Source organism: Rhodamnia argentea, chromosome 2 (assembly GCF_020921035.1).
Source record: "Rhodamnia argentea isolate NSW1041297 chromosome 2, ASM2092103v1, whole genome shotgun sequence".
NCBI classification, from domain to species: domain Eukaryota; kingdom Viridiplantae; phylum Streptophyta; class Magnoliopsida; order Myrtales; family Myrtaceae; genus Rhodamnia; species Rhodamnia argentea.
Window position 1 is genome coordinate 32,326,783 of NC_063151.1, and position 15,397 is coordinate 32,342,179.

The 15,397-nt window shown below is 38.1% G+C and overlaps 1 protein-coding gene across 4 annotated transcripts; it reads right to left on the bottom strand.

Moving 5' to 3' along the window:
- Window positions 1–2,789: 2,789 nt before the first annotated feature.
- LOC115734650 (serine/threonine-protein kinase STY17-like) lies at window positions 2,790–14,317 on the bottom strand. Of its 4 annotated transcripts, none has more exons than XM_048274639.1 (16): window positions 13,812–14,317; window positions 12,602–12,689; window positions 11,807–11,913; window positions 11,533–11,655; window positions 10,542–10,614; window positions 9,630–9,740; window positions 8,323–8,373; window positions 6,938–7,077; window positions 6,721–6,828; window positions 5,722–5,795; window positions 5,409–5,584; window positions 4,285–4,380; window positions 3,682–3,762; window positions 3,540–3,590; window positions 3,311–3,451; window positions 2,790–3,228 (listed from the first exon to the last, which is right to left on the bottom strand). In XM_048274639.1, exons 1-16 carry the CDS (start codon window positions 13,997–13,999, stop codon window positions 3,199–3,201), a joined length of 1,638 nt encoding a protein of 545 aa, XP_048130596.1. In that variant the 5' UTR covers window positions 14,000–14,317; the 3' UTR covers window positions 2,790–3,198. The 4 variants fall into 4 exon arrangements, with proteins under 4 accessions (XP_048130596.1, XP_030521386.1, XP_030521396.1 ...); XM_030665526.2 differs by having other exon boundaries at window positions 12,602–12,716; window positions 13,812–14,315; XM_030665536.2 differs by having other exon boundaries at window positions 11,533–11,652; window positions 12,602–12,716; window positions 13,812–14,314.
- Window positions 14,318–15,397: the final 1,080 nt, after the last annotated feature.

Genomic DNA, 15,397 nt, shown 5'->3' on the forward strand with positions numbered 1-15,397 from the left:
CTTTACTTTAATTATCTTTTTTTCTTTTCAATTGTTTTTTTCTTTTTCCTTTTCATTGTGGCCGGTGAGGATCTTCGGCAACCCTTGCCGACCACTGGGTGAAGGCCTGTAAGCCCTCGTAGGTCATTGGCAAGGATCGTGGCACTCACCTAAGCCATTGTTGACCACAGGCAAGGGCCGCCATGCCCTCTTACATACGAACCCTTACCAGATCTGGCAAGGGCGGCCCTTGCCTAGGCCGTAAGGGCTCCACCACCTCAACCAATGATGGCTTGGGTGAGAGTCGTGACCATCAGGGGCCATAATGAAAAAAAAATATTGAAAAAAGAAAAACTAAAAGATCGAGAAATCTTGAAAAAAAAAAAATACAAAAATTGTTCATATTAGGGTTAGCGTTCACGTCGCCGATTTTCGGCTAAGATCGATCGGATAGAGTGAATTGACATATTATCAAAATATTTAGGACTAAATTAGCCACATTGAAAGGTTTTGGGTTCAAATTGGCACAAATGCAATAGGTTTAGGAATTTTTTGGTATTTTTCTCGTAGAAGTGGCCACATAATGAGCACCCAAATGGCTAAATTTGAAAAAAGAAAATTAAAAATGAAGGAAGTACCGATTGCGTATGGCCTACTATTTGAAAAAAACCTCTAACTACTCTTGTCCTAATTCTAACCCTTGTCTCATAAAAAACCTCTAATTTTAGGCACAGACCCAATTCTACCCTAAACTTTTTTGTCTTATAAAAAGGCCTCAACTTTAGGTCATATTTCATTTCTAACCTGTTTTTTTTTTTTTTTGTCCTATGAAGAATTTTCAACATTAGGTCTTGTCCTAATTTTACCATCCAATCCTAATTTTACCCTAAAATTTGTACAATCTCATAAAAAAAATCATAAAATTTTACTTGATTTACAAATCTGCCCCCATTAAAAATCATTCCAAAGTTTCTCGTTGACAACCAAAAAATGGAAAACTCCCAAGTGCGTGCTATTCGAGCATCATGAGTGCGAGTTCTCCGATTGCGAGAGATGAAACATTCCTAAACACAAGAAATCGTAGATTGAGTGCAAAATCACTAAGGCGATTTTGACGAAGGGTTTATGGAGGCAAATTTAGGATTCAAGCAAAAGTTGGTGATCTCTTATGAGCAAAAAAAAAAAAATTTAAAGTAACCTTGAAATTGGACCTGAAGCTAGGATTTTTTTTATGAGAGAGAAAAAAAAGCTTAGAATAGAATTAGTATTTCACTTAAATTTGAGGGTTTTTACGATAGAAAAAACGTTTAGTACAAAATTAGTGCTGGATTTAAAGTTGGGGTTTTTTATGGGACAAAGAAAAAGTTTAGGATGGAATTAGAACCGCAACTAAAGTTAGAAGGGTTTTTTATGAGATAAAATATAGAATTGATTGGAGGCTTTTTAAGGCATCAGCCCAGCACATTACTCTATGGATTCAAAAGTATAAAATTGGAATGGATCCCCATTTTAAGGAATTCATCTTTAAAATGGGAAACCCACATTCTCAGAATCAGTGCTGAGGCAAAAGATGTCTTTGGGACACAAAAGTTCAAAGACCAAATTTAAAAATTGATGCCACAAAAACGACTGGAACCCCGGAAACCAAGGAAGCGAGATTTCGGGCATTGGATAAGGACGATCCCCCTCGAAAAGATCTGGTCTGCATCCTTTGGCAGTTTTGACGTTTGCTTTTAATAATCAAACAGTAGTTTGTCCAACTCCAAACGCGGCATTGGTTGACCTCAACATCGCGCACGGTACCGTTACGTGATTGTTGGAGCAAATTACATCAATTCTTCTTTAAATGCGAGATAATGGGGTAAAATTTACTCGAGATGAATTGAAGTTGAAACTCGAAACAGGTCATGCTATGCTCCAACATGCTTTTTGTGCGTGATGAAAAGGGTCTTTCTCGTGACCGGACATCCATTCAAGGCTCCAACAAGATGCAGCCCTACGATTAGGGACGCCCTAGATGTGCAACTAGAGATCCCACTAAGTCATACCGACGAAAAACTACCCAAGTAAGAATGGTCCGATCTGAAAGAAAAGAGAATAAAAGAAGAAAGGATGAGTGAATTGAATTTGCGTGAGAAGAGTTAAGTGGAGCTCATTACCCTCGCTGGGGACAGACAAAATTGTCCGAAAATTCATAAATCTATTATATAACAGTCAATTCAATTCTAAATCTTTTTAATTTTACTTACTTAGTACTAAATCTTTTGATTATTTACCAATTTAACAATTTGTCAATGTAGTTGTTTTGACTTAATTATCCAAATAATAGGTTTAAAACTAAATTGACAAATCATTAAAAGATTCAGGACTAAATTGACATAATTGAAATATTTAAGGCTGACTTAAAAAATCATCAAAAAATTTAATACTAACTTAACACAATTAAAAGATTCAAGACTGAATCTACCTATCGTCAAAAAGTTTAGAACTTTTTGGAAAATCATCCCCTTGAGGGAGTGGTGCACCTCTAAATTCTCCTTGCCAAAGAAACCAAACAAAGATGGATCATTACAACTTTTGCCAGGCCGCGACAATTTCTTCTTGGATCTTTCTTATCGCAGCATGGCTCTACAAGACACCTAAACTCGAGCACACACAAGAAAAGAATGATCAGCGCACTTCAGCCTGGACACTCGACAGAAGACAAACTATAGGCGTTTGAAAACCAAAATAGGATAAATATCAGGATTCGAACCTTCTACTTTAAGATAAAGGAGGATATACAGTAAACCTTTGAGAACACATACATGTGACCTACAATGCAACTAGAAAAATTTCAAGACCTTGGGAGCCGAAATTGATCAAATACATATATGTGAATCTTAATACCTGATAATACATTGAGCTATCCAAAATCGAAGAACATCCCATTCCACGCATAGGTACCGAGGCACCCCACTTCATCATTCTTCTCCCCATGAAACACAAACCCCTTTAATTATATTAATGTAGGCGATATCAAATGTTTACAACCCGCGTTGCCCTAGGTCAGTCGGAAAAGCAGTCAGTATAACTCTGGTATTTCTACTTTCTGTATTTACTCGTGCCACTCTCACTCTCTCTATTGTACAACGTAACCTGTATAACTATTGGGTGGAAAAAGGAGGATTCTCAGCCATTTACTGTGCAAATCCGGTACATAATCACGTGTGATACTATTCACTTTCCATTCGCTACTTGGGGGAGTTCCTGCAAAATACTCAGATTAATCACGAGAGAGAGAGAGAGAGAGAGAGCAAACACAAAATGAATTGAAGTGCAAAATGGCTACCTGGACTTCCTGAAGAAGATGTTCCAATTCGACGGTTATCTCACAAAAAGCAGGTCTTTTGCCTGGTTCTGCCTCCCAACATCTTTGCATCACCTCAAGCAGTTTGGGGTGTGCATTCTCAGGAAGTTCCGGACGCAGTCCCTTAAAAATGCAAGAAATGTATATAGATGTTATGAATTGTTTGGTCAATATCAAGAGACCCCCTATGTTTTCATGTTTCAATACATACTTGTCTCACTCCCAGAGCAGCTTGAAGTGGAGTCAAGTTTTCGTAAGGAATCTGAACAATTGGGGAGCACAATATCATTGACCAATGAATTTGCATTTCTCAAGCAAGGGGAGCACAAGTTGCATCTTAGGTTGATCCATACCTTGGCTGTTATCAATTCCCAAAGTACAACAGCAAAGCTGAAGACATCTGCTTTCTCATCATATGGTTGATGGTTTATAACCTGGCCGTGAAAAAGAATGTAGAAAATCAGATATCAGTCCATGCAAGTAAGATGGCATTGGACCACATTCTAAACTTCGTTTCTCATTGTGTGGTTGATGGTTTATGACATGGAGGAGGCAGATAAGATGCATTGGAGCACATTCTAAGCTTCATATCATTGGTCACGTTTGTCAAATAAAGTATTCACTGGGTACACGTAGTTCTTCACCCTATATTAGGGTATTTATGCAAGCTTGGTGAACTGAGCCACCGGATCTTCTCTTCTAGTAATTTGTTTGAACTGTTTATTTGATATACTAGATATTTCTGGCTATCTTTTAATTCCTCCTGATGAGGCCAGTTTGATCTGATTTACAAGATACCGATCACAACAAAAGACCTGCCTACCAATATCAGCCAAGAAATTGAGGTCTCGTTAAAAAAAACTTTCAAGAGCACCGTCGATTTGGCCATTTTTGTCAGTATAAACTTCAACCAACTTATCACCACAAAGCACAGATGAATATTGGCAGTGTCAAACCTCAGGAGCCATCCACCGGTAAGTTCCTGTTTCTGCAGTCATCACTCCACCTTGGCTTTGAAATCGAGCGACACCAAAATCAGCAACTTTAACAACCTTGCAAACGAAGAGCACATTAGGATTCCCTTGCATTATTTACCTATTTGACAGTAAGTACCAGAAGGCCAAACAAAATCTCTCAAACATAAAGTGAATAGTGCTAAACCCTCCAATTCCCCCACCCCACCCCTCTAAAAAAATAAACAAGAAAAACTAACACACACACAACGACAAAAAGAGGGAGACACTGTCAATATAAAGCCTCCAACCAGAAATTGTGACAACCACATAAAGTCACGAGATAAATAATATTTATGATTCCATCCCCCATTAACCTAAACCCTTTAAGGTAGTGAGAAACCCAACAAATGAAGACAGCTAGTCAGCTTCCCGAAGTGGATCATCAAGCAAATAAACAAACAGAAGACGCAAATGTGGAGGCTCTCTCGGGTTGGACTCGTTTAAGCTTTGCTAAAGATGAAGCAAATGAGAACCATCTATGTAAATCATGTCAACAAGATTGATTGCACACGAGAAAAAATCAGCATTCTAGTAAACTGTCTAAAAGAAGAGAGATGCGAATAATGCAAGCGAATCTGCTATCTCCAGTTCATTGTCAATAGAAGAATTTTCTGGCATAATAATCACACCGCCCTTGTCTTAGATTGAGACCTCTTGGCAAAGCAAAGTTGATTATTAAATTACTGCCTGGCAGGCAACACCACTCTCGGGTGTCACTGATGCGTATTTGCGAAAACCGGTGCTTGGTTGCTATTTTTACATCCAAAAGAAATAATTTCAAATGTGGCATCAGAGAATAATATGATGGGTTTAAATGATAAGAGGACTGCCTCAAAGTTATGTATGGACAATAACAGAACAGATAAACGAGTGCCAGAGACAAAAGGGAAACATTATGGTATAGTACTCATATTACTCTAGAAGTATAACTCTATCAATACATAATGACTCGACTTCATTCACAATTCAATAGAATAAATTTTTGAAAAGGACAGCAATGATCACTGTCACTTGTAGCTGACCACATCGCTGACCAAGCTAGTAAATAATTTTGTGGTACTTACATTATGGTTGTCCATTAGCAAATTTGCTGTCTTCAAGTCCCTATGAATTATATTGCTTTTATGCAGATATTCCATGCCTTCACAGACATCAATTGCAAATTTTAGCAACTGAGGGAGCTTTAAGACATTATGATTCTTATGCAAGTAGCTGTACAGACTCCCTCCAGGCATATACTCTGCAGGAAAGGAGCAAAACAATGGGATTACTCGAATCATAATAAGGCAAAACAGTAACATCAACCTGACAGAGTAAACATAACATAGCTGAATGTTCACTATAAAGAACCTGAAGAAACTAAATCAATTCCCATACCAGTTACAATACAGAAGTGAGGAGGCTTGGTACATGCACCAATAAAACGAACAATATTTTTGTGCTGAACCTGCCTGCAGTCATGCCACATAACCCCAACAAAGAACATGATTTAGTACTGACAATGTAGCCAATCAATGTGACGAAGTTAAAAGGAAACAGAATCCTATAAGATAATCTGGCACAGCAATATCACCAAGTCATTGAGCAGCAACTTTGACCCTTACAATCCGATTTTAGAACACATAATAACACATCGGCACCCAATGCTGGTAAAACAAAATCTTAGGGCTCGGTTGATAAAACTGAAAAATAAGTGCTGAAAGGTACTGAAGTTTTAAGTGTAAAAAATGAAAATAAAAAGTTGTTTGATAATAGATGATGATTAAACACTATATTTTATCAGTTTTTGACCGAATACGAAATAGTGAGCATTGTTGGAAGGTTTAGCCAATATAACTGGAAAGACTTTAATTTCTATTAAATAAAATCTATCACGTAACCAATTAAGTAAGTCCTTCCTTCCTTACCGCATTAAGTGATTTACGACTTCAAACAATCAATTAACTTGTGTCCTAGGAGTTAATAAACGAACTTAGCCACATTAAGTGCTGAAAAGTTTAATTTTCAGTACGTAATGTGGTTATCAAGCACACCCTTAATTTTAATGACTTGAAGTGTGGCTAGATCTATGCATCAATATCTAACTTACGTTTACCTTGACCCTCAATATCGCACATCTTCTTTCACTTCAAAGTAATTTATTATGTAGTAGCTAGGAGATGGCCAATGGGAACATATAGTTTTTTTTTTTTTTTTTGGTCAGATGGAACATATAGGTTGACCAAGTAATAACTCAGGACAAACCAATATGTGCATCGGCAATAATACAGATAAAAACAAATCTAGATGATTTGTGCATCATCTTTGCCAATATACCAGATGGGAGAGGCAAAAGGAGCTCTTCTATATTAAATGGATAACCTAAAATCAGCTTACCTTAGGATTGCCACTTCTTGAGCAAACTCATCCTGCAAAGTATCATTTAACTGCTCAGACTTAAGGATTTTAACTGCAACATCTTGGCCAAGATAATCTCCTCGATGCCTTCATGAAAGGAGAAGAAAAGAAATAAAAGCATAAGCAAGAGCAACTGAAAGGGCAGTATATGTTACTTATAATGGTAGGTTGAACAAATAACTAAAGCTAAACTCACAAATCTCCACAAGAGCCAGAACCAATTCTCTCCCCTATCTTGAGTAATCTCCTATCTATTTCACCGTCAGCAGACTTGGCATGTGCTGCTAAAGCTTTTTCTACAGCTGAATTAGAATGTGATGAACCAGACCATGATTCCTGAAATTGAAAAAGGATGGTCATTCAACTTTCAAATTCTCCCTTTTGCAAAGTAACATGTAGAACCACATAAATAATAACATGTGACAGCCATCGGAGATGTCATTCTTTGTCCCACACAAGAAAATGGATGTCCAGTATAGCATCGCATCTACAGATCAGAAAAATACTAGATAACAGCAAATTTTAACTGATTCTATTGCACACTGGTGTTTTCTTTTACAGAGACTAAATATCAATATGCTTATGAACTTATAAAACTCATCATAACAATCATAAACAACACATATAGTGACATGTATTGGCCGACAATTGTAGAGTCTTATGGACCAGTAAAAATATGGTTGGAGAAGAGTGGATTTAGACGAGTATGAAGGGAGTCTCAAATAGTAGCAAAATTACCGCGCAGTGAAACAAGAGTAAGTGAGAGAGTCTTGATCAATCATTGGGATAAAGATGTCTATATCAGTCAAAATATATGTACAATGAAGATGTTATTTTGAAGATTGAAGATGGAAAGGCCAAACATGCTGATTTTCAATATGATGAACGCTTAATACAAAAGAGGACATTAGCCTTTCATCTATTAACCCGACATAGTTCAATGTTCCTATAGTCCTAACATGACCACCATAATGATTCGTGACATTAGTAGCATCATTTATATCTGGCACTATGCAGCCAAAGACTGATTTTAGCGAAGAGCTGCTATTGCGTCTGGATAGGATGTATATGGACTGGAATTAGTTAATAGGAGGTGCAGCAAGAGAATTGCTTAATGCCATAGTGCATCAAAGAACTTTACTTCATAATCACAACACTAGTGACAATCCTTAAAAGTCCAACCAGTTGTTCCTTGAATTCAGGAACTTGCTACTCATTGTCTAGATAAACAAAGGGAACAAGAAAATGTCAAAGTTTCCAAGTCTTTTTACTCAATTTCTATCAGACGAGAAGAGTTTATTCTGGCAATATAAAGAAAATCTTCACTAGTAAATCTCTCCAAGGTTTAGGAAAGCATGATATAGCATGACATGTACTAATAATAATATAAATATGCATGCTGACTTTACACCACTTTCATGAGGAGCAACATCAACGAGACAATTTCACAACTATACTTGTGAAAGGAAAGCAATTATCACAGGCCATCAGACCCTTTCTTTTGTACATGACTTTCTCTGTTATGTACATATATTTGTGAAAGTAAAATGCACAAGGGGATTGCAACAAATTGGTGTTTACCTTGTTTCTAGCAATAGCTTTTACCATTGCTTCATTCAAACCTTCCGTATCCTGACCACAACATTGCAAAGTCAACTTTTTAACTATGGATCCCTGCCAAAGATGATATAAGGACAATGCCCCTTAAGAAACAGGAGTTCCCCAGGAAAAAGCACAGCCATCTTGTATCTCATATCAACAACAATTGAAGTTGTGACCAACCTATGTGTAGGAATGAGTGTGGAGGAGACAGTGCTTGGCCTCCCAAACTTCTCCACATCCCAGTGGCCCCATATCAGATGAAAAAGAATTCCATGATATATTGAAGCTACTTCTCTCACTCCCCGTCCCCCTCCAAAAGAATTATAAGACTACCCCATAGATACTTTATTTCGCATAACTACATACTCTTTCTCTGAAACTTTCATGTCAATGCTCTAACTCCTAGATATACTATTTCTGAACGATAACCTTGATAAATCAATTTCAAAATGCATCTTTATAGAGATTTATCCAGAATTCTTTATGCGCCAGAATAATAGAGTTCGATAACTTTAAGAATTCTGGATGTTTATTGAGATAGGTTGAATTACGATAAGGAATTAAATTCCCACGAAATTATTTTATCGATAATTAAATCTCCCAATAGTCAATGACAAGTTTTTTTTTTTTTTTTTTGGCAAGTAGTCAATGACAAGTTTTAAACCTTGTATAATGTAATAAGTCATTCTTTCCTTATTTCCAAAAAAGGAAAATGTATACTGTCTGCTTTTATGAAATCATAGTCAAACTTCAAAGAGCTTATCTTGGAATATCACTTATATATATTCTGAAGACCTACAAATTGATACTATAGTAATAGTTGCTACTCCAATTAGGAATAATCTTTACAAATAAAAACATATTCTTCCACGGCCTATGTTCTAGACTCTTACTTGCGTCTTCAAATCTTCTATCCAAAACATTAAAGTGAATGACATGCCTATCCTCCCTTCCCTCACCTTATCCTTTACACTTCAAGATCTTCAACAAACTTCAATTAACCCAAGAACAATTCCCCCACCTCCTCCCCCCCCCACCCCCCTCTTTTCTCCCTCTTCTTCTCTTCTTTCTCCCTCTTTTTCTCTCTCTCTGCTTCAGCTAAAGCTTCCATGCATACCTTGTTTCCATTTAAGCAAAGAAGAGTGAAAATAACCTTCACTACCATAGATTCTGAAAGTGGAAACCTTTTCCCTTGTTTTCCTTCAAAGATTGTTTCCAATTTTCACAAATGAAAATCAAAGTTAAAGTCTGAATACTTCTAGTATATTGGAAGTAATTAAACGTACCTCAGAGTACCATCCGTCCACAACAAACACATCCAAGGAGTAGCCATCAGTGGTGGAGAACACATGCGCTTCCCGGATGTTAAGTCCTATATCAGAGAGCAAAGCAGAAAGCTGCAAGGGAAATGTAGTGAAAAGCTGTTAGTAGAGGGGGTCCTATTACTTATTATTCACACATTGTGTTCCACAAGAACACACTGCAGGCAGGCTTTAAAGATTGATGCATGTCCTCAAGGAGAGAGAACGGGACTGCCCCTTTCTCTATCACAAGATTCATTCCTGAACAAACTTTTGAAGGTAGGGATTGCAGCTTGCTTGATTTTATTTCACGTCCTCCTAAGAGCAGTATGTAGTATGTTTTGGGGGGTTTGGTGCAGTTTTGGATACCCTGAAGATTCTTTAAGCCAAAGATATGTTTTTTACAATGTTAATACCCACTTTATTTCTTTGCATCAATGTCTTTTTTTCCATTTCCCCTACATTTGATCAGAGGACGCCCTTCAAATATTACTCTGGTCTTGGATTAGCACTTACTTTTGGTATCTTCCAAGAGGCCTACGGACAGGAGAGAGGGAGAAGGTCCACGGAGAGAAAAGGAGAGAGAGGGAGAGGGATGCAGTATACAGGAAGTATACAAAGCAAAGAAAGCAACAAATGAGAAATTCAACAATCAGTGTGTGGGTGAGAGCGAAAGTGCAAGCGAGAGTAGGTTTTTGGGCAAAAAAGGGCTGCAGGCTCGCGTTACAATGGCTCCAATTCTGACAAGTGTAGGAACATCCTTACCAAAAACACCAAAAAGAAAGACTAAACAGAAAAGTATTAAACTGTGTGACAAATGCAGATGTTAATAAACCCCATCTAACAAACTTCTATTTCGTTAGAACCAACTGAAAAAATAACTTTGTCAAATAATACCTGACTAAGAAGCTTTGGTTTATCGACTGTAGAAAATATCACTTCGTGAATGGGAATATTAGATATCTCTTGCCTGCAATATATGGCAAAAATTATAAGACATCTTATATTGATTACAGTGATTGTCGCATCGTCATACAGACATATCCAGTGAACACTGGGAAAACAATTGTAAGAGAACGAAAGCTAGAGGCTGCCAATAATACATATTGGTTTCCTTAACAACACCACTGGGGCATCAGGAAATTTCATGTGCAAGAAGAGGCAGGATATGATAATTGTCTAGTGTCAGGATCTAATGCTGGAGCTCTGTAGAAGAGGGAAGATGGTTTGTTGATTTTGATGCGATGAGTTTCCAGCATGCTAGTTTAATTGCTAGGATGGAACTCAAGAACAAGCAAAAACAACAATAAGAGAAGAAAATGCCAAGTCCTGGTAATAGATATTCGATTATAAAAAATGAAAGAAGGGATTTATAAATAAAAAAAGAGGACATATTCTTACAGAGGATGATCAAGTCTCAAGATCTAGAAATATATGCAACACGACAAAACTTCAAACCTTCATGAGATGAATATTACCTGCATCCCATCAAGCTGGCCATTTTATGATGGAAAGTGAACTCTCTAGTCATTCTAGTTATTGACTTCACTAATAGACATCTGACATTGGTCCTAGCATTTAACCATCTTATAGCTAGTTTAAACAAAAACTTGGAGAGGATGACAAACAATTTATTGGAAACTCTTTTCTCCTTCGTCTTTTTTTTTTTTTTTTTAATAACCGAGGTGTCCGCGCGGCCGGCGAGCTTGCGCTCAAACATTTTCTCCTTCGTCTTTCATTACAACTTAATGCAAGAATTTGCCGGAATCATTTAATGTTCAAAGCAATAGCAGGGTCACTAGACCTATCACACATGATTAACTTAATCTGATGAAAATGCAGATGCTGTGGAAGCAGAACGACGAAGACAACCTCTGAAGTTGATTACCATTTCGAGTTTGTCTCTGGAGGATATATTCCATGCACGTCATTGGAGATCTTTCTAACATCCAAATTCAGGTCCTCAAGCTTAGAGCAAGGTTCAAATTCATTCGCAACATCACCATTGCTGCTATTGTAATGAATTTGGAGAAAAACAAAACAGAGGACAATATTATCCCGTTATCATGATGAAATTCTTGACCATTACTGACAATAGAAAACTAAGGGTATCAGCAATGACAACTCCAACCAATTGAAGCTGAGAAGGAAAGGTAGAATACTTATTCTCTGATGGCAAAATGGCTGCATTGTCTTCATCATAACATGGTCCTTTTGAAGTACTTGTCAACTGTAAATCATCGCTGCCATCGGCCTTGACAGGAATGTTCTACCAAATCAACAAGAAGATACAGACACGAAAAATCACCTCAGATAAACAAAGAAATCAAATTTAATCAAGGATCAGGCAAATTAGATTGTTTACAGGCACGAGGTTTTTTCCAAATTCTTGTAGGCATCAGCAATACAGTCCTCAAACGGGTAAATGTGCCAAAAATTAAAGTTTTAACCACACAGAAAATTTAGAGTCGACAGCATTGATCACTAACAGTCAGTGACTTGAGTAAGTTACACGACACCTATACATGCTGATAACTCAATTCACCCAATTCAATTGAATACACAATTCAATTCGATAAAATTAATTCAATTCAAGTTTCTTGACCAAGTTCATGAAAGACCAGACAACAAGTGAAAATCAATTATTTCACCTTCATCAAGGTCATCTGAATTCACCTCTTGCGACTTAGTCCAATATCCAGGTAGTGTATTCAAATTACATGGCTATGTCTAAAACTTATTTGGCCACCCAATTAACAACTATCTGATGACATTTCATATGCTAAGAACTTCTTTGGCCATCCACACCCTATCTTAATGTTCATAGAAGGAACCCCTATTCCAACACTCCCTTACCCCAACATTGCATGCATGCACATAGAGAGTATGTTTTTACCAAGGAAAACGAGGAAAGGAAAAGAATGGGACAGGAAGTTGGGATGACTAGAATGAAGTACCTCCAAGAAACGAACATGGAAAACAGGACGCTTGCCTGGCTCTTTGGCCTGTATAAGAAGTTTCTGATGCAACAATACATCCTCCACTCTATCCATATTGACATCAAGCAAATAACTGTCAAATATAAGAGTATAAGAACCAATAAGCTTATCACCATCAACGCAAGCTGGCTACTAATTACAGTTTAAGGATTGCAATGAACACTTGACAAAGAACTGCAAAAACACAAGCCCTGTTTGCATAATGTGGAGCCTTTCGCTGAAAAGAAGGCAGAAGAACCTTCGAAAGCAAGTAATATTTCCATACAGGTTGAAGAATTTCTACTGTTCAAGATCTAAAAGGAACAGAGAGAGAGAGAGAGAGAGAGAGAGAGAGAAAGAAGTTTCTTTGCTTTTTCGCTAAATTTCATATTGAGTCATTGACTTCTTTTTCAACAAGACTCTCTCCTTTGCTCGGATACTTCATGCATACTTAATAGACACCATTTTCTTTTCAGTAAACCAAGTTACTGACCACAAAGAGATCCTAAGTTTTGACCTAAGAGTGCTACTTTCCTAGTTATTGGAATATTGCCATAAGCGGAAGCAAAGTACGCCTCAGAAAACTAAGAACGGGGTTATTTTCAATTTCACCAGCATAACAAATCCCTCCATCAATGTATGAACAGCTCCACTATTTTAGCAATTCAAGAACCAAATTTTGATTCTTAGAGATATTTACTGGTGTTTGCTTTGTAGAGTCATTCATTAAGACTTAAAGAAAGTAATAAGGCACGAATGTTGAGGAAGATACCGTTTTCCTTTAATCCGACTGAAAGCAGCCATTTGACCATAACATTACGTTTAATACAGTTGTACGTAGTGCTGCTACATCATTACAAGGTAAAGCTAATTTCTAAGCACCTTCTTTGCAGATGTGCAGGTTCTACTGGAGCATTAGCGACACATATGTGCTCAAGGTTCAGTGCAGTACGTGGAAAGACTCGCGAACATGTCAATTAGAACTGAAATGCTTCGCCTTGAAGCATCAAACCCAACGAAAAGAAAACCCTCCAAATCCCAACAATCCCCAAGCTAATTCCCATTCTAACCACGAAATTGAATTCCGCAAGGGCTCCATTTTCTGTACGACCTCAAATTCACCATCAAAAGGACGAAGACAGAATAAGCACATGCATATTCCAAGACGGGACGAGCCAGACCGAAGTACCTAGACGGCAATCTATTGAAGTGAGCCTCCAGAAGCTCGCGGAACTCCGGATTGCTCACGGCCTCCTCATTGCCGGTCTCCACCAGCCGAGCGTACACGTCGTTCCTCACGTCGAAGTTCCCGCTCAGGCTCCCGACGAAGCTCCTCGGCGGGGACGAGCTCTCTCCGACTCCTTCGATCAAATCCATCTACTGACAAAACGAACGAACCGCGCCCGAGCTCGAGGCGTCAAACGAAGCCTCCCTCCGCCATCAGCGCCGCGGAACGGGGGCGGGGGTGGGGAAGAGAGAGAAAGCGCGAGGTAACAGAGAGAGAGAGAGAGAGCTCTCTCGATCAGCAGAGGAGAGGATCTTTGACTGTTGATGGAATCTGGGAGGACAAGGGGGAGGGAGCCGTTGGGCGTTCGGTGGAGAAACCGAGGGCAGTTTCGTCCATGGCTACAACAGTGCGGCAGAGGCGAGCCTAGAGAGAGAAAGAAGAGAGAGATTCCTACTGCTTTCTCAGCTACTCTACTGCATCCTCAAGTGTCTCCACAGAATGAGAGAGAAGGAGCCGGGGAGAAGACCCGGTCTATTTTCCTTCATTCTTCCTTTTTTTTTTTCTAAAATTAAAAAATTCTCTCCCTTTTCGCAGGGAAAGTGGAGAGTGGATAGGGTTTTGGATTTTTTTTTCTTTTATATTAAATAAACCAATACATTCTCAGAAAGAATTAAACCAAAAATTAGGATACATTTTAGGAAAATAAAACTCGGGAAGCATGAATGGAAGGTTTTCAAAAGAATGGCCACGGAATGGAGGATCGAGTTTTCATTGCCGGATAGATCGTGAGTCGGAAACCGCACTCAATCTCTCAAAAAAAGGCTTCCGTCGTTTCGAACTTCCTGTTTTTATAATATTTATGGAATCCCCGCGAATAAGATCGGATCTTATTCCATTGTATTTACGTGAGACTCATCTTTCCTGCTTTCGAACAAGCCCCGAGAGGGCTTTTAGCTAACCCGTGATGTTGTGCTTTTGCGTCGTGTCGCATTTACTCCCGATTAACTTTCCTATCACGTAAAATAAAGCCAATATACTCACATAGCATTTATCCTAATTTTCGTGTCGAGATATTTGGTTTTCTGAAACCCGAGAGAGCTCTTAAAGAAAAATTAGCATGTTCCAATAGATTTCTCAATCTAACCTTTTGGCAATTTTTGGTTTTTCGTGAACATAAAAATTAGTATGGGTACCTTACCCAAAAAAAAAAATTAGTATGGGTAAATATGGTATCGGCATACCAGTTTGGAATTTACATGACACGAAAATTATTGAGATAAATGTCGTATATATGTATAAATTTGAGGTATTTTACGATATGAAAATTAGTTTGGAGTAAATAAGACTTTGGTATAAGGTTTTTTAGATCAATTTTTTTTTATCTTCGGTTTTTACGCTCCAATTTCGTGGAGTGACCGTAATGCCCTTGATTTTTTGGGGTAATTGCGTGGGTTTTTTGGTTTCCCCGGGCTGCGGGAGTGACAGAGACGCGAGGCCAACTCCGCACGTTAACATTAATCCCAGTCGTAGTCATTACAGGATTCCCG